At 42.1% G+C, this 23,063-nt stretch overlaps 1 protein-coding gene across 2 annotated transcripts; it reads right to left on the reverse strand.

Annotated features, from left to right (window-relative positions):
* Nucleotides 1-8,210: 8,210 nt before the first annotated feature.
* On the reverse strand, nucleotides 8,211-22,794 carry ALDOB (aldolase, fructose-bisphosphate B). 2 transcript variants are annotated; one of them, XM_088838210.1, is made up of 9 exons: nucleotides 22,746-22,794; nucleotides 17,640-17,761; nucleotides 16,590-16,801; nucleotides 14,703-14,757; nucleotides 13,622-13,782; nucleotides 12,646-12,729; nucleotides 11,620-11,794; nucleotides 11,007-11,206; nucleotides 8,211-8,697 (listed from the first exon to the last, which is right to left on the reverse strand). In XM_088838210.1, exons 2-9 carry the CDS (start codon nucleotides 17,749-17,751, stop codon nucleotides 8,602-8,604), a joined length of 1,095 nt encoding a protein of 364 aa, XP_088694336.1. In that variant the 5' UTR covers nucleotides 17,752-17,761; nucleotides 22,746-22,794; the 3' UTR covers nucleotides 8,211-8,601. The 2 variants fall into 2 exon arrangements, with proteins under 2 accessions (XP_088694336.1, XP_088694335.1); XM_088838209.1 differs by lacking the exon at nucleotides 22,746-22,794 and having other exon boundaries at nucleotides 17,640-17,871.
* Nucleotides 22,795-23,063: the final 269 nt, after the last annotated feature.

A 23,063-nucleotide genomic window follows, 5' to 3' on the forward strand; every position in this document is an offset into this window, starting at 1 on the left:
AGAATCCACCTGTCAATGCAGGAGATGCAAGATATGCAGCTTCAATCCCTGGGTCCCGAAGATCCCCTCGAGTAGGAAATGGCAACCCATTCCAGTATTCTTGCTTGGAAAAACTCATTGACACAGGAGCCTTGCAAGCTACAGTCCATGCAGATGCAAAGGATCAGACATGACTTAGCGACTGTGCACAGCACAGCACATGTGATTAGAATACAAGATGTCCCATGGTATGCCGTCCATATGTTGGAGAACTATGAAAGCCAATGGCATAATTCAATCTGAATCCAAAGTAGCCTAAGAACCAGAAACGCTGATGTCCAAGGAGAGAAGATGGATGCCCCACTTGGGCAGAGAACAAATTTGCCCTCCTTCACCTTTTTGCTTGATTCAGACCCTCAACAAATTGGATAATGCACTCAGCATTATTGAAGGCAATCTTCTTCACTCAGTCTACAGACTTAATATGCAACTCTCTTTCACAAACCCCTTCACAGACATACCCAGAAACAATGTTTCACTGATATCTCTTAGTCAACCAGAATTGAAATATAAAATTTTCATCACAGTAGATAACAGTTTAAAATGAGAAGGTGAGAGAATTCCCTGGTGATCGAGTGGTTAGGACTTGGCCCTTTCACTGCTATGGGCCTGGATTCAATTCCTGGTTGGGGAATTGAGATCCCACAAGACATGCAGTGTGGCCAAATATATAAATAGAGTAGGTGAAAGGAGTCTTTGGTGGCAAAAAGAAAAAAAAAAAGGAAGCTAACTACTGTATTACTCCATTTCTTTGTAATTTTGACGAGTGAGGCCTCTCATTTTCATCTGTCTTCCTAAAAGGAAGATAGCAGCAGCAAATTTAGGGGCATACACACACACAGCATACCCAGTTGAGTATGATATTTGCTTGCAGAGTAAATTTCAATTTAAAAAAGATATTCCAATCATTTTTTCAAGTTACTGTTCCTCATTTGTAATTTTTATCCTTCATCTTCCTTCTATACCTCCTTCAAAAATGTTTTGTGGCCTTGGTATTGGTAGGGGTGAGTTGAGAAGGAAATGGCAACCCACTCTAGTATTCTTGCCTTGAGAATCCCAGGGACAGAAGCCAGGCAGGCTATAGTCCATGGGGTCTCAAGAGTTGGACATGACTAAGTAACTAAACCACCACCACCAAAGCTTTCTCTATAACAATGTGTTAGTAGATCAGTCATGTCCAACTCTTTGTGACCCCATGGACTGTAGCCCACCAGGCTGCTCTGTCTATGGGATTCTCCAGGGAAGAATACTGGAGTGGGTCACCATCCCCTTCTCCAGGGGATCTTCCCGACAAAAGGATCAAACCCAGCTCTCCTGCATTACAGTCAATTTCTTTACTGTCTGAGCTATAACCATGAAGCATGGCCAAATAGAAAAAGGACATATATATATACTGTGCAAATGGGACAAGTCCAATTAACATATATTTTTAAAAAATATCTGCCAGGTATTAATTATATAGTGGCACCAGGCAGTCCTTTATTGTCATTCACTGGGAAATGAACAGTAAGTCATATGTATTCCACAGCAGAAAGACTGCGAGTAAAAAAAAACACCCCGCTTTCCCTAGTTTTGATACACCTAGTTTTGATACATCTTGCACAAATAAAACATAGTTAATAATTTTCCTGTGCTATTTTCAGTCCAAGAGCCATGTTCTCAAGAACATACTTCTGATATCAGTCCAATGGCTGAGATAAACCTCTTTATCACATGATAGTCATTGTGTCCCTGGATTCAAGAACTGCACTCTGGCCTGTAAATTCCCCCTGGGAAAATCAGAGCAGGACAAGGAAAATCTGGAAGTGGCTGCACAAAGACGCCTTGACCTTGGACATATGCAGAGGGCACTCCTGAGACCTCGGACTACAGCATACCCCTGGTTGCTGTGAACTACTTCATTCCAGTCCCAAAGAAAGGCAATGCCAAAGAATGCTCAAACTACCGCACAATTGCACTCATCTCACACGCTAGTAAAGTCATGCTCAAAATTCTCCAAGCCAGGCTTCAGCAGTATGTAAACCGTGAACTCCCAGATGTTCAAGCAGGTTTTAGAAAAGGCAGAGGCACCAGAGATCAAATTGCCAACATCCGCTGGATCACGGAGAAAGCAAGAGAATTCCAGAAAAACATCTATTTCTGCTTCATTGACTATGCCAAAGCCTTTGACTGTGTGGATCACAATAAACTGTGGAACATTCTGAAAGAGATGGGAATCCCAGACCACCTGACCTGCCTCTTGAGAAACCTGTATGCAGGTCAGGAAGCAACAGTTAGAACTGGACATGGAACAACAGACTGGTTCCAAATAGGAAAAGGTGTACGTCAAGGTTGTATATTGTCACCTTGCTTATTTAACTTATATGCAGAGTACATCATGAGGAACTCTGGGCTGGAAGAAGCACAAGCTGGAATCAAGATTGATGGGAGAAATATCAATAACCTCAGATATGCAGATGACACTACCCTTATGGCAGAAAGTGAAGAGGAACTCAAAAGCCTCTTGATGAAAGTGAAAGAGGAGAGTGAAAAGGTTGGCTTGAATCTCAACATTCAGAAAACAAAGATCATGGCATCTGGTCCCATCACTTCATGGGAAATAGATGGAAAAACAGTGGAAACAGTGTCAGACTTTATATTTTGGGGCTCCAAAATCAATGTGGATGCTGATTGCAGCCATGAAATTAAAAGACGCTTGCTCCTTGGAAGGAAAGTTATGACCAACCTTGATAGTATATTAAAAAGCAGAGACATTACTTTGCCAACCAAGGTCCGTCTAGTCAAGGCAATGGTTTATCCCGTGGTCATGTATGGATGTGAGAGTTGGACTGTGAAGAAAGCTGATCGCCGAAGAATCGATGCTTTTGAACTGTGGTGTTGGAGAAGACTCTTGAGAGTCCCTTATACTGCAAGGAGATCCAACCAGTCCATTCTAAAGGAGATCAATCCTGGATGTTCACTGGAGGGACTGATGCTAAAGCTGAAACTGCAATACTTTGGCCACCTCATGCGACGAGTTGACTCACTGGAAAAGACTCTGATGCTGGGAAAGGTTGGGGGCGGGAGGAGAAGGGGACAACTGAGAATGAGATGGTTGGATGGCATCACCGACTCTGTGGACATGAGTTTGAGTGTACTCCGGGAGTTGGTGATGGACAGGGAGGCCTGGCGTGCTGTGATTCATGGGGTCACGGAGAGTCGGACACGACTGAGCGACTGAACTGAACTGAACTGGAAGAATTAGTGCTGTGCTTAGAAGATGCTCTATATTTCACTGTGGCACCATACTCAAAGGGCTGAGTCTATGCATGTCTGTCAGCCTCTTTTTGAGAAGTAGAAGAATTTTGAATTCTTGTTTGTCCCAGTGCTTGCCTTTCAATTTCCAGTAAAACAGATTTATTAGGATGGTAAATAGCTATGCTACATAAGGAGAGTCTGGGGTTGTTGTTTTTCCCAATCTAAAGATGTCATGTCAAGGACTTCTATGGAGGTCCAGTGGCTAAGACTCCACGCTCCCAATGCAGGTGGCCTAAGTTCTATCCCTGCTCAGGGAATTAGATCCCACTTTCTACAACTCAAGATCCTGCATACTGCAGCAAAGATCCTGAGTGCTGCAACCAAATGACCGGTGCAGCCAAATAAATGGAAATAATAAATATTTTTTTAATCAAAATAAAGATGTCACATCCATTCACTGACTTCTACCACCCAGAGGCTTGGCTCTATGTTGATTTGCTATTATGCCCACTTAGCTGACTCCCAGTTTCCTCCCAATATTCTACAGTATAAAAACTAATTTTCAGCAATACTCTTCTGTTATTCCCTGATCAAAGATTACTCACGGGTCCCCATTTCTCATTACTTTAAGGCAAAACTTTTCCTAATATCCCTGCCCAGTCTGCTCTCCCGCCCCACTGTGCCACTCCACTCAGCCTCACCATTTTAATCTAATTTCCCACAACTTCCTCAAAATATACAATCTGTACTCTAATCAGGACACAGTTAATTCACCTTCACTTCCACTCAACTGCCTTTACCATTCTTTAAGAGCCAACTGACAGAGAAAAAATAAAATATTTATTCATGACATATATCTGGCACTTATATTGCTAATCTAACAGCAAACCTATTTTTACAGATGGGAAAACTGAGACTCAAGATCCAAAGATCATACAACTAGCAATAAGCTGTCTTCAATTCATACCACCTCTTTTGATTTCAGCACCTTACCTATACCAGTGTAATTTAGCATATTATTTTATACCATTTTGTTTCCTAACTGTATCCTTGCCTTCCTCATCTCAATGGTAAGCATACAAGGATGATATAGTATTTTTCCAGCACCAAGCATAGATGGTAGCTAGCAAGTAGTGCTAGATGAATACTTGCTGACTGATTTTATATATGTCTGCATATAGTGACACCCAGTACTGAGTGTTAGACTATTTCAGGAGCCTTAGGACAGAGTATGTTATAGCCAGAAAACCATATTCACATGATGAAAATAGAGCTGTAACTGACTGTTGAGCTTTGCTGTTACTTCTGTCTCTTAATTTATCTTCTGTAAAAAAATATGCTTAGAGAATTCGTAGCATTACATGAGCCCTTGGGACTCTAGAGCATGGAAAGTTCATCTGTTATTCTAGAAGTATGGCAGATATTGTTTCAAAAAACAGGTTCACCATTCTTTAAGAGTTTTGAGAACACATATATTTCACAACTCAAATTTTTTATATTTTAGAGAGCAAATATATGTTTATGCTATATATTTCATCATCCCCTCTACAGGGTCTGAGTCAGCACCTATCATCAGACACATCTCTGCTTCCCATCAAGTGGAATCAAGATCACATTCTTGAGTTAGGATTTGTCACCAAATAATTTACTGCAAACTTTTGAGAAAATTTTTGGTTTTTAAAGCTTTTTGGATTTCAGAATTGTAGATAAGAGATTCTGAATGTGTCATTGAGATGTACTGACTCATTTAATCTTTCACTAATTTGTGATACTATTATTTTGGAGAGGAAGAAACTGAACCACAGAAAGGTTGTATAAGGTGTCCAAAGTCACATGACTAGGAAGCAGCAGAGCCAGCGTTGGAACCTAGACTGTCGGACTCCAGAACCTGTGCTTCCCTATGAGTACTGCCTTCCCAGTGGACTTTGCAAATCACACCAGCCTAAGCCTCACTACAGGTTATGTGACCTTGAACAATTCCCTAGCACACTGGATGCCAGTTTCCTCCATTGTTGCTGTGAGTAAAATGTCAGTGTCAGCTGGAGACTCTTACCCCAGCCCAGCTAGACCATATGGTCTTGAAGTCCCATTTCTGATTTGCCCAAAGCCTGCTTCAAGATTTCTGCAAGTTTTTAGAAGCATATATTCTGTTACAGTTGGCTTCTGCTAAATCAATTTACATTATGAATCATCTCAGCATCTTGGTTTTGTGAAGGATGATGTGGACTCGTATGTGAAACTCAGTCCTTCCTCTCAAGAAGACAAATATGTTTAGATTGGTTGATATTTCTCTCCTTCTCAGAAGTCTTTTAGAACTCCCCACAGTTCCACATCGCCCTTGCTTCTCCCTTCCTTCTCTTTCCCCTCTGTCATTTCCCTGCCTCTTCCCTCACTTCTCTCCCTCTTCCTTTTCACAGCAAAACCAAATTCCTTTTTATTATTCCTTCCAGCATTCAGTAATTATTTTGTGACCTGAGCTTTTGCTACTTATGCCTTCAAAGCCCCATCTCCTCCCAGTGAATTATTCAAATGTTTCCTCATACAAAGGCAGTTCCTTTTCTAAGAGTTCCTTTGCTTTTGCCATCCTGTGATGTCCAAAGTAAATGTCACCTCCTCCCTTTCTGCACCCAGCCATGTTGATAGACTCTCCTCCCCACTTCCCAACCCACAGTCAGTGGCATTTCTGTTTCTGGCTTAGCTACTCAAATTTAATTGCTTGGTATGCACATATCATAGCTACTCTAAAGCTGAAACTGCTCTTACTTACTTTCAGTGCCTGGTACCAAGTTTTATTTTTAGTAGACTTTCAATAACTCCTAGAATAAATATGACAGTGTACCAAAAACTAGGACACAACGAATACATTTACTCAGTGGCCACACAGTTGATAGGAACTGAAGTTTGCAACACTTGTCTTCATATTACTGTGAGTGAAGGAAATGACTGGGGTTGAGATTTCAAAGACAACTGTAGTCAGGAAAATATATCAGATAGCCAGGGGAAATTCACTATATAAATCCTCACCCACAGTGAAATGTAATTCAGCCTTGACAAAAAGACATAAATAGCTCAACCTTGATTATAAATTTATACCCAACCATATTCACTGGAAAAGAGTCTGATGCTAGGAGGGATTGGGGGTGGGAGGAGACGGGGACGACAGAGAATGAGATGGCTGGATGGCATCACCGACTCGATGGACATGAGTTTGAGTGAACTCCGGGAGTTGGTGATGGACAGGGAGGCCTGGTGTGTTGTGATTCATGGGGTCGCAGAGAGTCAGACACGACTGAGAGACTGAACTGAACTGAACTGATATATGAGAATCTGAGAGGTTTTCTTTACAACTTAAATGAAAATGTTAGTCACTCAGTCACGTCTGACTCTGTGCAGTCCCATGGACTGTAGCCTGCCAAGCTCCTCTGTCCTGGCAAGAACACTGGAGTGGGCAGTGATTTCCTTCTCCAGTGGATCTTTCCAACACCAGGATCAAACCCATGTCTCCTGCATTGCAAGCAGATTCGTTACTGTCTGAGCCACTAGGGAAGCTGAATAAGCAGGAAAGTTTTGTCACATCAAGTGTTACCAGCATTTAGGACAGTTTAGCACATCAACTGCTTGCTGATTGAGTAAATGAATGCAAAAAGAAGTCTACAAGATCTATAGTGCTGGCAGCAGAGACACTGAACACAGCCTCTTGCCCTGCCTTTACCTTCCTCCCTGACCGTGTGTCCATTATAGGAGAAAAAGACCTAAATTCTAATCTCTCAGCTTTACCCTAAACCCCTAAATATATGACTGTCTCAAGTAATTTAATTTCTCTAGACTCGGTTTTATCATATGTAAAATGAGAGCCTTGGATTAAATAACCTCTAAGTAGGTTTGAATTGTTTATATGAATATATTAGTAGTTGTTTTTAGAAAAGTAATACAGCCACATGGAAAGAAACACTCAAACGTTGTAGAAGCACATAAGTAAACATCTTCCCTGTGTCCCATTCCCAAGTCTTTTTCCTCAGAAATCCCTTTGAATTAATTCCGTCTTATTTCTCTAAATCATATGTTTATGCCTCTACTTCCAAATTTATCCACTCTAAGTAATGTTTAGAAAATTTTGTTTTCCAGACAAATAATTTAGTTTACTACCTTCTCCTATATTTTTGTTATAGGTAGGAATATTTTAATGATTAAATCCATTTCCCTTGTATTTTAATAGACTTAAAGCACTTCTCTTAATCCATCAATTTCAGGTAGCAGCCTGACTCCATTAAGTAAATTACTGTTTTCTTTGCTTTCCTCCATGTCTTCTCCCCCTTGAATTTCTCAGCTCCTGTCAGTTAAAACATTACTTTTTTCTTTTCACCAAAATCATTACTATTATGTTGTCCAAAGTTATAATTAAATTCTCTCTTGTAACTATTGTTGTCTTTAATGCTTTTATAGGTTAATTCTGAATATCAGAAGCCAATAAGCATAATTATGTGAATATTACTTCCTGCAAAACTATGTGGTGTGCTTGGATGTGCAGACGAAGATGCAGTCCTGTATGACCAAACCTGTGCCATTTGATGAGGAGTGTTCCAAGCATCCACGTCACAGTGATTGCTTTATTACACTCCATATGTTGTTTGGAATCATTTTACAATGTAGCTTGCTTCACATTATGAATAGCCTTCATTTCTAAATACCCTCAAACATGAAACCTAGCTTGGTAGGTCTCAAACTTGGCTGGAACGTGGCCTGAGCATCCTGGGTTTTTTAATTTTGCCAGGTTAATCCAATGAGTAACCAATGTTGAGGATCCTGACGCTAATGGCACTCAGGTCTGTAGAGTCAAAGGTAATGAAATGTATCAAGTCCTTTGAAAGCAAGAGCACAAAGTAAAACCTGATGCAAACCGAAGGTTTGTAGAACATTTTATTTCATTTTTGGGTTGCAGCTGTCTCCTTCTTAACCTACCACTGCTAAGGCTGTTTAATAAGACGTGCTTCTCTGCCCTCAGCTCGGGAGGTGTCTCATTTGGTGATCCGGATGGGGAGCTGGTTCTGTTTTAGTCTGTTCTTTTCTTAGATAGACACTTTGGGGTGTGGGGGCTAGAAGCGTTGTAAGGAAACCATTTGGGTGAGATTTCATCAGATCCCTGATATTCAGACTTATGTTTCCATAACTGATTTTTTTCCACTGTGTCTAAGAAATTAACATGTGTTTCCAGTAGTTTGCAACCTAATTGCATCTAATTTCCAGGGTCAGTCGAAAAGTCGTTTCCGTTCAACCCTCCTACCAAGACACCTAGAGTGCCAGAGCCAAGCTGGTCAGCCTCAGGTTCTAGTAGGTATAGCTGGCAGTGAAGAGCGACTGGGTGGAAGCAGAGCCAGAAGAGCCCATGTGAACATACTGTCCTTTGGCTGCCTGGCCGTTAGCCTAAAACACAAGTATGAGAGAGGAGACCGAGTTAGAGCAACCTGAGCTTGACCCTCTTCGCTTCTCATTTGAAACCAGCTACACCTTCATGCAGATTTTTCTTCCATACAGTGGTTTTGCAAAATATTGCTGCTGATACCATTCCTTCCTTTTATGCTTTTACCCTTACTTCCTTTTAAAAATCCCAGTTTTCTGAGCATTTCTCAGGCAAGCCTGAACTCTGTGTAACTAAGGTTTCTTTTTAGCACCAGCAATACTGCAACAACCGTCCTAGGAATTAAAGTTGAGAAACTTCTCATTCATACAGTGATAAGGAAAAGGAAATCTCAGTTCCAATTTGGGAACCTTGGAATAGTTGTTGACTAGTCTGCTAGGAAACTGACCAGACATATTGCCAAACGTCAGGCAAGTGTAGCTGAAGCTTCACTATAGCAAAAAGAAAAAAAAAATGTTTTAATAAGTTTTACATTCTCTACATATATTTGTCCATAAGAATACATAATTTTTATGTAGTTGTTATTGTAATATCATTTGATACCCTGTGTAAATTCCAATTAAAGTTGACTTCAGAATTATGAAACCTGTCATAACACTCAAATGCCACTTAGCAGTACCTGTCTTCAAGTAACTGTTGCCATTTTCTGATCTCTCCAGGACTTATTTCTACATCTACAGTGATTTTCGAAGTTAGGTTTCATGGACCTAATTAAGCACTTGTTAGAAATGGAAATTCTCCAGCTTGACCCCAGACCTTCTGAATCAGAAACTCAGTGGCTGGGTCCAGCCACCTGCATTTTAACACACCCTTCGGGTGATTTGGATGCATGCTCAAGCTTGAGAACCACTGTTCTAGATGACAAGCTTAGCATCCCTTCTTCTGTGTGGATAACCCTTACTTGCATAATCCCTTCATCATATTTGCTGTATCTTCCCACCTCATCAGCTACACACCAGCAGAGCCACACCCATCATCATCATAAGGTAAAGCACTGCCTCTAAAATCTCACACCTCTCTTATACCTCTGAGACGATGTTCTTAGCTTCTCTGTAGCCTTCCTTTCCTTCAATGCCTTATCATCAAACTTTTGGCTACGCCTGATTCTTTGCCCAGGCTCCCCTCTCATCATCATCAGCAAGCTGGATAAGGCTATCACTCAAATTTGTTCCATCTCTGATTCTTCAACCCTGCTCTTTCCCATTTAGGCTGATCTGAATCATCCTACATGCTTGAGAGCTGCCAGGAACATTCAGGATCTAATTTAATTTAGATTTAAACAAATTCATTTCAACTGCACCTTGCTTGATGCTTGGCCATAACCTCTGGTCAATTTCCCAGCAACCACTTCAACAACTATTCCAAGTCCCCACTGTGAAGACCGAAATCTCCATTCCCTTATCACTCTCAACAGATGCCGTCACCTGTAATCAGTGATCAGCCACTGCATCTCTCCACCTCTACAGACTTGATTCCAAACTCATTTTGTTTCTTTTTTGCTATCTCTTTCCTCCTTTCTAAGACCAACTCTGCCACCTGTATTTAACATTTTGTTTCATGTAGTTCTGTTTCCTCTAAGTCTCTGTCCTTTCCTAATCTTTAATCTCTCCTCTGGATCTTTCTGCTTTACATTTAAACATGCCAAGCTCTTTCCTATTTGGCTAAACTCTAAGTCCCCTAAAGGCACTGACTTGTCTGCTCTGTTCACCCCAATCCTTGGTTCATAGGTTCTCAAAAAGGAATGTTAGTAGTTGAATAAGACCCTTCTTTGTCCTCGTTCCTGGTAACCTTTCTGTGTCTTTTCCTGACAAGCATCTTGAATGGGTACCTTTTCTTTATTGAACCCGTTTTGTTGAGGGTCATTGATATGCCCTTCAATGCCAGTATCTCCAAAGCCTTTTCTCACCTTCATTTTTAACCTTTTTGCAGGATGCTGTTATTGACCCTTTGAAACTTCCTTCTGTTTGTTCCTAGAATCCTTAGTTCATCTTAATGTATATTATCACTGCTTGTCTTGGTGGCTTCTTCTCTTCATCTTCCCAAAACAAAAGCTATCCCATGTTCATTCCTTGGCCCTCTCATTGTCCCTCTAAAGTGTCTCTGTGGAAATTGTCCTTCAATCTCCTAACATCGATTATACTCCCTGTGTGGAGAGTTCAAAACTCTCTCCAGCCTTGACTTTCCTACAAGCTCTAATGCCACAATGTCAAATGCCTGGCAGACACCCTCTGGAGTCCATCATGGCCTGAAGAAAGCAATGAGAGCCAGGTCCCAAGTATCCAGTTGATTAAGTACATAAGAAAAAGTGTCTTACCAGGGCCCGCTTCATAAAGGCCTCCTGAGTTGCCTTCTTGTTTTCAGCCTTACCACCCCATGCAGCCAGTGCACTGGCCTGCAGGGCCCGTCCGTAAGAGAAGCTTAGTTTCCAGGGCTTTGGTAGAGGGCAAAGGTTGATAGCATTGAGGTTGAGCGTAGCATCCTCTTCACTCATGCCACCAGACAAAAAGCAGATGCCTGGAAGGAGAGAAGCCATTCCACTCCACTAATCCTGGCTGTGTACCCTGCTTGAGAAAGCAAGCAAGGAGCCTAAAAGAAACGTCATGTCTCAATCTTTTCCCCACTTGATTCGCATGGGACTAGGTTGGAGAAATTAGCTTGCCTTTGCTGAGGCTAGCTGGGCTGAGGAGAGAAGGGATTTAGTAAATAAGAGGGCAGTGAAATGTCAAGGAAATCAATGGATTGTGTGTATTTTGATGGACTCAGGATAGGTGGCATCATGGAGTTTGAGGGGGGAGTGTTGGCTACCTGTGAGACAGCAGAGATCTGTTTCACGGCTGGAAGGAGAGTACTGGACACATGCAAATGCTCTGGCACTCCTTCAAAGAATGAGGACTGAGACCTCATGTTAGAGAAGAAGAAAAGCTTACCAGGAACAGCTGCAGGGACAGTACGGTAGAGAGCTGTAACTGTGGCCATTGCCACCTGCTCTGGAGTATACTTCTTGGTGCAGGCATGTCCAGCAGTTACCATGTTGGGCTTCAACAGGGTGCCCTCCAAGTAAACATGATGGTCACTCAGGGCCTTGTAGACAGCAGCCAGGACCTGAAGGGCAAAAGACTCACATAGGTGAAACCCAGAGCCAGCCACAGAGTCATCTGACCATGGCGCTTCTACACTGCAGGGAAGGAGGATGAAGGAATTCCCACAAGTTGCTTGGCTGAAGCTTCCCAATCAGCCCTTAGGCTCAGTCAGGGTGATGCCTGCAAACCACAGCCAAGCCAGCCTATCCCTGCTGCCCCTCCCCTAACTGCTCACTGCATGGACTACCTGGATGGCTCTGCTTCCCAGAAGCCCCTCACTGCTTCCTTCCCATTACTCCCTTTGGTCAATTGAGTCTGCCTTGATTTAATTCGCTGGGGACATCCAAATCAGCCTCCATTCTCTATCCCCATAGAAGCTGAGTGATCATAAAAATATAAATTTTAGAGACAGGAGTGCTTTCAGAGCTCATTTCAGTCCACCTCATTTTGCAAGTGGAGAATTTGAGGACTTTCTTGCTTTCTTACAGATGTACGTGGCTAATTTAGAAAGTCATACGTGAAAAAATCACCTTCTAATTACATTTTTCTCATGGAAGCCTCATCTTATTTTAAAATCTCTTAAACATAATGGAAATGAGGTCCAAAAAGATAATATGACTTGGCCCAGGTCCCACAGCTGGGAATATGGATGCTTAAGCTCTAGTCTTGGTAATGCAGATCTTCTGCTTTTTCACAAGGAGTGTACCATGTGCCCCCCAAAGTGGAAGGTTTGATAATACCTCCTTACCTTCTCAACACTACATAATGATTCTAACCATAGAATACTTCACATGTAACAGCTGATATATAAGTAACTGTTACTTAAAAACAGAGTTTTTCACAGGCATTGGAACTTTTATGTTTAAGACTTACCTTCTCAGTAACATACTGGCAGTGTTCCATGTCATGGCTGCCATCAGGAATTACCTCTGGTTCAACAATGGGTACCAGACCATTCTAAAGAGAAAATGGAGGGGACGGAATGAAACTCTGTTCACTGGGATCTTTTCCTTAAGATATTTAACATTCCAACTGGTACAGGGTGAAGCCCTTATGGAGAAATATCATATAAATGACTTAAAGTCAATGAAAATAAATTTAATGGGATATCTAGTGAGCATCTGTGGTTTAGCCAAAAAAGAATAGTGAGAAAAAAAAAGTTTTCCTGGAAATGGGGTACAGAAATGCAAACTCTATTTCTGTATATCGTTCTAGAGACTATTCTAGCTACCTCAGAACCTATATGTCATCCTTTTAGGGCAGGAAAGCTTAAATCACCAATAAAGATGCCTCTCGTATGAGTTAATTAAGGAATTCAAGCAATGTTTTCAATTCTGATTGGGAAGCTCCAAGTGCCCACAATTCCGGTAACCCTAGCACTGTACCCACTCAAGCAAATCAGACTTAAGTTGGATCCCAGAGGCACTTTGCAACAGGTTGGAAATTTTAGCATCAAGCTACCATCCTCCAACAAATTATTTGAATTGGAACCAGATCAAGGCTGTCACCCTTGAGCTGGGGATTAAGAGGATCATGTCCTTGGCCAAGGTGGAACATAGACATGCGAATGCCTTGGCCTCAAGAGATGATTGCTTTCAAGACTCAGCTTACAGTGCTTTGGTAGAAGGCCACACTTGATTATGTTTGCCTTTTGTATTCATAGCTGACTTGTGGAACCAAATCTTACTCTACCACACCTAGTATAAGCAGTAAAAAAAAAAAACATGCCATCAGATTATAGTGGTGAGAGAAAAGGAAGGAGGATGTATGGCTACAGTAAAATTAGGAAGTTGGGCTTTGAAGAAAACTCTTGCCTACTGTATTTGAGGCCAAGGGTAACGAAGAGCACCTGCTGACAGATGCTGGCATAGCGGGCGAGGGTGTTGGCATTTTCCTGGATAGCAAGATGGGATGGGCACTGGTTGTCAATCTTCAGCACAGCACGCCACTTCCCAAAGTCAGCACCATCTTTCTTATACTGAGCACAGCGTTCAGAAAGGCCATCAAGCCCTGCAAGTCATGAGAGAGAAAGGCTTCTTTGCATCCTTGACTGCTACTGATAAAGTGAAGGAGTTCCCCTTTTGCTTAGCATTCAGGCACAGAACTTGAGGACCCAAAACATCCAGCAAAGAAATAAACATCCCAGTACTAAGTCAAAAGATCTGTGTTTATTATAAATTTAATTTTGATATACATACTGTATACTCTATAAGACGAGTAAAGGAAACTAATATTTTAGTACTTACTGTGTTCCAAGGCATGATTCTAAATATTTTGCACATCTTATCTCATTTAATAATCATAACAACTCTAATAGTTGCTATACTGTTACAACCTAATAGTCATATAACTCATAGTTGTATATTCATTTTACAGATTCAAAAACTGAGGCTCTGAGAGGTAAAGTAACTTCAAGTTTGAATAGCCAAAGAGAGACAGAGCTGAGATTTAAAGTCTGCCTAGTTAACCCAATGCTATGGTTTATACCTATCTCTTGGGCAGTAATAAACCTTGCAAAATTATCTAGTGAGTGATGGAAGCATCATCCAGACCCAAGTGTGTCTGATCCCATACCTTTGGATCTTTCCTCTGTACTGTTGCTAGATTTTTCTAAAATAATATCCCCAAGTATAAAGTATCTTCTCTGTCCAGGGCACTGTGATAAGCATTTTATGTGAAGTGTCTACTTTAATCCCCACAACTATTCTGCAAAGTAGATATTGCTATCCCACTTTAATGGAGACTCAGAATATTTAAGTGACTAGCATGAGGGCAAACAGTTATTAAATAGAGTAGCAGGGGCTGAAGAACAGGTGTGTGGCTCTAAAACTAATGTGATATTCACAGTTTGTTTCCCTCCATCACTTCTTTGCTTGTCTTCATTTCTGGTCTATACTGGCATGATTCATACCAGTGGGCAAAATCCTCACCTTGAACGGTGGTTTCTTTGTTTGTTCCTGCCAGCGGAGCAACTCCTTGGTCTAACTGTGAATATAAATAATTAACAATTAGCAGGTGTCAGGTGTCCCAGGAAAATACAAGCAGAGCCCCTGGTGCTTAATAGTAGTTCTCATCTTTCACAAACCAAGGAGTTGAATTAGGAAGGTACGTTAGTCATTGAGGGAACACAATTCATTCCACAGTAGAAGTGAAGTTATCTGGAAAGAACAGTGTTAGAGTATCAACCCTAAGAGGATGGCAAGTATGAAAAGTACAGGCCTGGAGCTTAAGAAGCAAGAAGTAATCTGATGGCACCCGAGATGAAGAGGTGCCGGTAAGAGCCACTTCCTTTAAATGATTCATTCATTTACTCCAGAGATATTTATCGAGCACTGCACATATCAAGCCCTGTGCTATTACAGGAGCTAAGAGGAATAGGGATGCAGCCTCTCCTGTCAACATAACAGAGGCTATGGTCATCAGCCCAAGAGGCAGAAGTCTGGGTTTGAACTGGCTCCAATTTTGCCTTGCTGTGGACAAGTTATACTACCCTGTAATTCTGTTTTCTTGCCTCATCTCTAAAATAGGGATAATAATTGAGTCCATCTCTACAGGTTGTGAGGAGGAGTAGATGAGCGCCTGGAGTTGTAAGCACTCAACAAATACAGATGATCACTCTTGAGAAGTTCATGAAGTTTTGGAAGACCTAGTTACAGTTGAACAGTAAGTGTTTTAAGGGTAATAACTATCATGAACTAAATAATAATGGTGTGACAGGCACTGTTTTACAAGCTCACTTTATTTTTATAAGACCCTTATGAGGAAGGTACTATTATTCCCATTTTATTTTATTTTTTTTTTTATTTTAAAATCTAAACTTTTACTTATGTAAATTTTTTTGATGGTTTTTTTTTCTTTTTTTTCATTGGAGGCTAATTATTTTACAATATTATATTGGTTGGTTTTGCCTTACATTGACATGAATCCGCCCTGGGTGTACATGAGTTCCCCTTCCTGAGTCCCCCTCCCACCTCCCTCCTCCCCTTATCTCTGGGTCATCCCCGCACACCAGCCCCGAGCATCCTGTAACATGAATCAACCCTGAACTGGCGATTCGTTTCACATATGATAATATACATGTTTCAATGCCATTCTCCCAAATCATCCCACCCTCACCCTCTCCCACAGAGTCCCAAAGACTGTTCTATACATCTATGTCTCTTTTGCTGTCTCGTATACAGGGTTATCATTTGCATCTTTCTAAATTCCATATATATGCGTTAGTATACTGTATTGGTGTTTTTCTTTCTGGCTTACTTCACTCTGTATAATAGGTTCTAGTTTCATCCACCTCATTAGAACTGATTCAAATGCATTCTTTTAATTGGCTGAGTAATACTCCATTGTGTATATGTACCAAAGCTTTCTTATCCATTCATCTGCAGATGGACATCTAGGTTGCTTCCATGTCCTGGCTATTATAAACAGTGCTGCAATGAACATTGGAATACATGTGTCTCTCTCAATTCTGGTTTCCTCGGTGTGTATGCCCAGGAGTGCGATTGCTAGATCATATGGCAGTTCTATTTCCAGTTTTTTGAGGAATCTCCACACTGTTCTCCATAGTGGCTGTACTATTATTCCCATTTTAAAAATGAGAAAATGGAGACACAAAGATTAAGTTCTTTGTAGGAAAATGGTTGAAAGAAGAAGGTACTGGAAAGGTCTAGAAGAGGATCTGTTTCTCAGTGGGATGGTGAGGATGGAAAAGGAGTGAGAAGAGCAATTAGATGATGAGAGTGCTCCTGATTTCGGCCCTGTCCCAACCTCTGTGTTGTGAGTGTGGCTATGGTGAGATGGGAGCGAGATGTATTCACCTTGATTCCCACCACGATCCCTTTTTCCTTGAGGATGTCTCTGAACAGCTTTCCCTGGCCGTCCTTCTGGTAGAGGGTCTCATGGAAGAGGATCACACCCCCGATGCTCTGGCTGACGGAGCTGTCCACAGTGAAGAGGAGTTCGCGGAACTGCCGGCGGTTCTCTTCCGTGTTCTCCACCTTGATCCTTTGCAGGCGGTTCCCCATCGTGCCTACATGGGCAGGTGAAGGCAGCATAAGGAGCAGGCTGGTGCTTCCCTGCCATCCCCCTCCATACCAACCACTGATCCTCACCAGGATGGACAGCAATGCTCTTTTTCATTCAGATCTTCAGAGCTCCTGACAATCTCATGGACAGAGAAGCCTGGTGGACTTCAGTCCATGGGGTCCCAAAGAGTTGGGCATGACTGAGTGACTCGGAGCTCCTCTCTCTTTTTTTGTCTCCCCAGGAAAAAACCTGGCTGCTGTCACGATGCTGGTGAGGAAGCGCATGTGCTGGGTGTGTCATCAAGCTGTATGCCACATTGTGTTAAAATGGGGCTGCAAGGCCCTCAGGCCTCTTCAGCTCTCCCCTGGTCCAGCCCTGATCTGACCAGATGTATAGACAGTGGATGGAGCGGTTAGGCAGGCTCTTGACTTCTTTGACTCCTGTCATTTTGTCGGGGGGCTGTTGAGGCCCTGCCTTGTGCCATCCTGAGCTGCTCTCAGCCACAAGCTCTGCCCCATTCCTGATGTTGACACTTCGCTGCTCTCACCGCCCATCCTTGACTGGCTTTACATTGACTTCACATCAGCGGCAGAGGTCTCATCCTTCTTACTGAGTTCCTGGCCTTGCTACAGCTTGGATGTAGGACTTGAGCCTGTTCACTTGGTTTTCAGAAATCTGCCTTCTGGATGACAAGACACAAAAGGTCTGTGCTTACTGAGTCTTCTGTTCCCCCTCCTATATACATAAACCTTTATTTCCTCTGAGAGGAGAAAGAATATGATCAAGTTGCCTTTGCTAAGTGGAGAATCAGGAGTATGTAGCGTGATGTTTCCTACACTCACCTACAGACTCATCTGCAGCCAGGATCCCCTTCCCGTTGGCAACAATGCGTCGGGCAGTTTCTGAGAGTGCCTTCTTCTGTTCTGAAGTGAGGGCTGGAAACTGGTGGGCCATGGTGACAGGTCTGGAAAAGAGTGTAGGAGAGTTAGTTGTGAATTGAACTGTGGGTCTTTCACATGGATTCATGCCCAAGACAGCAGGTGTGCAGAAAAGCCCCATAGGCCCCTCTGACATTTCCGGCCCATTTCTACAACTAGCTAAACAAATGAGGTCTGTTCTGTTTTGAAGCCTAAGTAGTTGCAATTAGCGATAATGGATGAAGGTGGGAAGCCAAATGTCATGGTGATCCTAAACAGAATGTCTTTCAGGAAATCACTGGGATGACTGATCTTAAAACTCAACCACCTAATGAGTGATCTGCTTAAATCTGACAAACAGGGGTCATGGCAGTAATCGACTGTCTCTCTAGTCTGTGGATCCTGGTGCCATCAGGGGCCCTGGCTGACTTTGAGGCCAGGATAGTGAAGCTTTCCGCCTCTGTGGCCATTCCTCACTTTACTCTGTTCACCTATAGTCCCACCAGAGTATCGTCTAGGCAGCAAGCTTAAGAGGAGAAGCTACCATTTGGCCTTGAATTTGACCTCTCTTTAGCTTTGGGACATAGAGGGTGGAGTGCGTCTCCTTTTTCTTATCTTCGACCACCTGTGAGACTATCTGGGGCAGACGGGGAGGATTTTTCCTAACCTCTGGGCTGGATGTTGGCATTCAAGGATGCCACCATCATGTGATGATTCCTGCTCCAGTAATTATCAGCTTCATTGCTTTGGCAAGGACAGACTCTGGCTTAAAAATCCTCTACCCAAGCAACTTATCAGTAGTGGTTACCTGAAGAAGATCATTGCTCCTGTTTGCTGCCACTTAGGGCTAGTCTTGAAAATGCAAGCTCACAGGACTCTCATCTTGGATGTTAGAATAGGTTGGATTATCAAAGAAAAAAATGGCAATGAAGATTTCCCTGTGGTCTCCTCCTTTCCCCTCATATACTCACTCACAGGGTAGAGGCCCTGTGCTTTCTACTTCCTGGAAACTAAGGGACCCCTCAGTTCTCATTAAATCCATTCAACAATGAGATAATGAGAACATGTATTATCTTCATTAATTAATGAACAAGCTAAGACTTGGAGAAGCTAACTGACTTGTCCAAGGTCCCACCTAGGATGAGGCAGAGTCCCCCACCCAGTTGTCCTTCTCATGGCAAATCGTTCTTGATATTTTCTGTGTCTTTTCAAAGCAAGCTGTCAGTATTCTATCCCTTGACAGAGAAGTCAGTGGCTACTGAAGTTACTCCTGACAAGGTATAACTGATGGCACTCACTGTGGCTACTCTCACTTCAACACTTAACCCCAAGAGTAGAACCACATTGCTGTCACTGGGGTACCAGGACAGGTTAGTGGGCAATAATCACAAAGATAATTTTCCAATGCCCTTTATATCCCAGCCACCCGAAGATAGTATTCCCCCTGTTTATATATTAGTTCCTAAATTGTAGTCAGGGACTGTTAGCTTTGGACCAGATCTCCAGATCTTCACGTCAGATTTAAGCCAACCTGAGGTTGCTGAACTTCAAGCCAAAGTACAGATTTTCTCTCTCAGCTTAGATTTCTCCTCTAAAGTTTTCTCCTGTCATGAAGGAGTTGAAAAATACCAAAAAAATAATGTTTCCTTAATAAAAGGAAAGAAAAATCATGCTATTTATTGCCATGCACTCTGCTAATTGATTTATATGCACTATAAAGCACACTCCTCACAATAATCTCAAAAGGGAGCCAGGCTTCCCCCTTTTCTGCATGCTCTGCCATATAATAGATAAGAAAAGAATGTAAGATAGTTTAATTATTTGTCCAAGGACAAATAGCTAATAAGGCACATGTTGGGATAAGGAGGAATACTCCCTCTTCCACGTAAACAGTGAGACTGGAGAAAGGAACAGGCCTTTGGGTGACTCTAATGTCCTTGGTGACTCCCCCCAGAGTACCAAAAATCCTTGAGCTATGTATCATTAACCCCACACCACATTACCAATTCATAAATATCTGACACATTTACACAGAAGCAGACAGACCTGGGTTCAAGGACCAGCTCTGCCTCTTCCTCACTAGGACCATGGGCAAATTGATAACTTTTCTGCTGCTGCTGCTGCTAAGTCGCTCCAGTCATGTCTGACTCTGTGCGACCCCATAGACGGCAGCCCACCAGGCTCCCCCGTCCCTGGGATTCTCCAGGCAAGAACACTGGAGTGGGTTGCCATTTCCTTCTCCAATGTGTGAAAGTGAAAAGTGAAAGTGAAGTCGCTCAGTCGTGTCCGACTCTTCGTGACCCCATGGACTGCAGCCCACCAGGCTGCTCCGTCCATGGGATTTTCCAGGTAAGAATGCTGGAGTGGGGTGCCATCGCCTTCTCCGATAACTTTTCTGAGTCTTAACTTACTATGGATTAACTGGCTGTAATATCTGTTCTGGTTGTCTCACTGCCAGATGGATCACATGTGACCAGTGAGCAACCTACTCACTGTAGTTGCTTAGAATGTATTTGTGGAATCACATAATAAACATGAGGATGCTTTTTATAAGGCTTTGTGAAAATGTCTGGAATCAGTTATTTCTCACTTTTTTAATTAAAAAAATAATTCCCTAAGGGACTTCCATATTTCTGTTTACTACCAAGTCATTTTCTTCAGTCTGAGTGTGCTGACTCAACTAGAAAAAAAAAAAACAACAGAGAAAAGGTCAAATCGAACCAATACTGTTTATGAGAAGTTAAACTTCTACAGAGGGATTAAAGTTCTGTACCACATCAGCACAAATATTGCTTCTCTGTTAATCATAAAACAGGGTCACAGGCTAATGTTTACCACTGGACGAGAGGAGGCTAGCTGGAAGTGGGTAATGAGAGAGAAGGATTTCTGTGTCCTCTGTAAGCCTCTGCTTACTGAGGTCTCATGCCAACTTTTTAAAAAGTGTGATAGGAGGTTCTTTACATTATATGATTAATAAAAAATAAAGGCAAGTTTCAGAAAAGTATGCAATACATAATGTCACTCTTTTTTAAATTAAACAAAAATGGTATGCATACATACTGTTTATGGGTCTATATAAGCTGAGAATAACCACACTGAGCTTACTCCTGGGGAATGAAATAGGGTGGGGTGACTCTCATAGTTCACTTTATGGTTTTTTTTAATGTTTTATTTCTCAGTGAATAAGTTTATATATTACATTATTTACTAAACATAATATATTAACAGGTATAAGTGAAAGTGTTACTTGCTCAGTCATGTCTGACTTTTAGTGAACCCATGGGCTGTACCTCTGTCCGTGGAATTCTTCAGGCAAGAATACTATAGTGGGTTGCCATTCCCTTCTCTAGGGGATCTTCCTGACCCCGGGATCAAACCTGAGTCTCCTGCATTGCGGGCAGGTTCTTTACCTGAGCCACCAGGGAAGCCCCATATTATCTGGTAATACATATGCAAATCTGGGAGAAGGTTGCGAGCACAAACATATATGAATAGAAGGTAACTACAGAAAACAGAGCTACATGTGAACTCATAGGTATCTGTAGCAACCTTGCTAACTTTAGAGATGAGGAAATTCAGGCCCAGGAAGAATGTGTCTGATACCCCTTCTCAGTTGTGATGTTTTAGGACTATAATTCACATTCTGCTGGCTTATGACTTGGAATTCTTTTTCCAATCCTTCTTCAGCAGAATAACAGATGAAACCCTGTAGTATAGTTCTTTCTGCCTTCTTTAAAGAGACTCTCTGAAAATATAATAACGTGTAAAATATCAATATTTAACTCCTGGAGAATATAAGGGTGTAGAGAATTCATTTGCTTCTCCATGTATAAGACAGGTGGATTTTCAAGAAGACATGAGGGGCTTATTCACTGGAAGCCCATGATTGTCAGGCACTGCATGTAGCACTTTCACATACAGATGCAGGAACATGCCTACAGCTTTGTTATGTATCTGATTCCATAGTGACAAGTCTAGTGAGACGCTCTAGAGCAGCCTGATCCCTGGTGCCTTGGAACACATGTAGAGCAGCTCACAAAGAGACCTGAGTGTTGCTCTTTCCTCTAAATTGGCACCTAAACCAAAGGAACCCTAGATTTACAGCAACTATACTCTGTTCCCTAACCCAGCACCTCAGGTCTAGCCTGGGCCTGGATTGTCTGCAGATGAACCTTGCTTTAAGTGTTGGTGGCAGCAGAGCAGGAGCCCCTGCTGGATTCACATCAGCTAATGGAACTCTAGATAACTATGATCTTCCAGACCCAGGGATGGAACCCAGGTCTCCTGCATTGCAGGCAGATTCTTTACCATCTGAGCGACGAGGGAAGCCCCAACTATTTAAAGAGAAGTTTATTTTAAAAGGCAACATATCGTCACAACATGCCTATTCTTCAGGTAGTAGAACAAATGCAGCAAAATACATCAGTAGTTTTTTATCTTAAATATTTTAAGCTGCAGGATTTTCATACATTTTCTATAGTAGGAAATGTTATATAAAGTATCAAATCAGGGAAATGTTTGACAATTCGTAATCAAAGGACAACTATGCTCTGTGAGGCCTGTTCCATTTCCTCATTTGAGCCGTGGGTGCAGATGAAGGGAAAAACAAGCCAAGAGTTCTTCTGTGACAAAGAAGCTTCAATGCAAGTACTAATAGGTGTGGGAAGAGAATGAAGAAAATGACATAAGGAGACAAATATGTAAATAAATCACTGGAATAAGCAGTTGTTATGCAAGGAGCAGAAATGAGCAGGCATTTCAAAAACTGAGTAGAATCTAACCAAATAGGACTATTCACACTGTTTTCCCTAAGCCAAAGACTCAAAAGAGCCCTCTTACAGGGACTGCTGGTAACTGGATCGGTCTGGATCTACCAGGATGATTAGAGAGGAAAACAATCATTTCAACAGATCACCATCACACTTTTCCTGAAAACAAAAGCCAACAAAGGTTCCTCTCTGTGCTTAGTGCTATCACTAACCTCTGACTCCCTGGTATTCTCCAGGTAGACAAAGGAGGTTCTTTACTTACAGTTTGAGAGAAGAGAGTCCTCTTAGGTCTATCAGAAGCTGTGGATGAGGCAGCAGCTGCCAAATAGGATGAACCTTTGGCAACACCCAGTTTTTATAGACTTCTCACCCAAGTTGGTTTGTTGTTTTTTTTTTCTCTAACCTTTACCTTCTCCTTCCCGCCTTGGCCTGGTAGAGAGGTGTTTAACCAATAACTCTGATTGGCTCATAAACAGCCAATCCTTCTAATCATGCTCACACACCCTCTGTACTCAGAGTGTTAACACTATAGGGGACATCTGGAGACCTCGTAGTTCTCCATCCTGATTCTCTGTTTTAC

This window comes from Moschus berezovskii, chromosome 7, assembly GCF_049115385.1.
Source record: "Moschus berezovskii isolate FMDL1 chromosome 7, NW_MosBer_1.0, whole genome shotgun sequence".
In the NCBI taxonomy this organism is placed as follows: Eukaryota; Metazoa; Chordata; class Mammalia; order Artiodactyla; family Moschidae; genus Moschus; species Moschus berezovskii.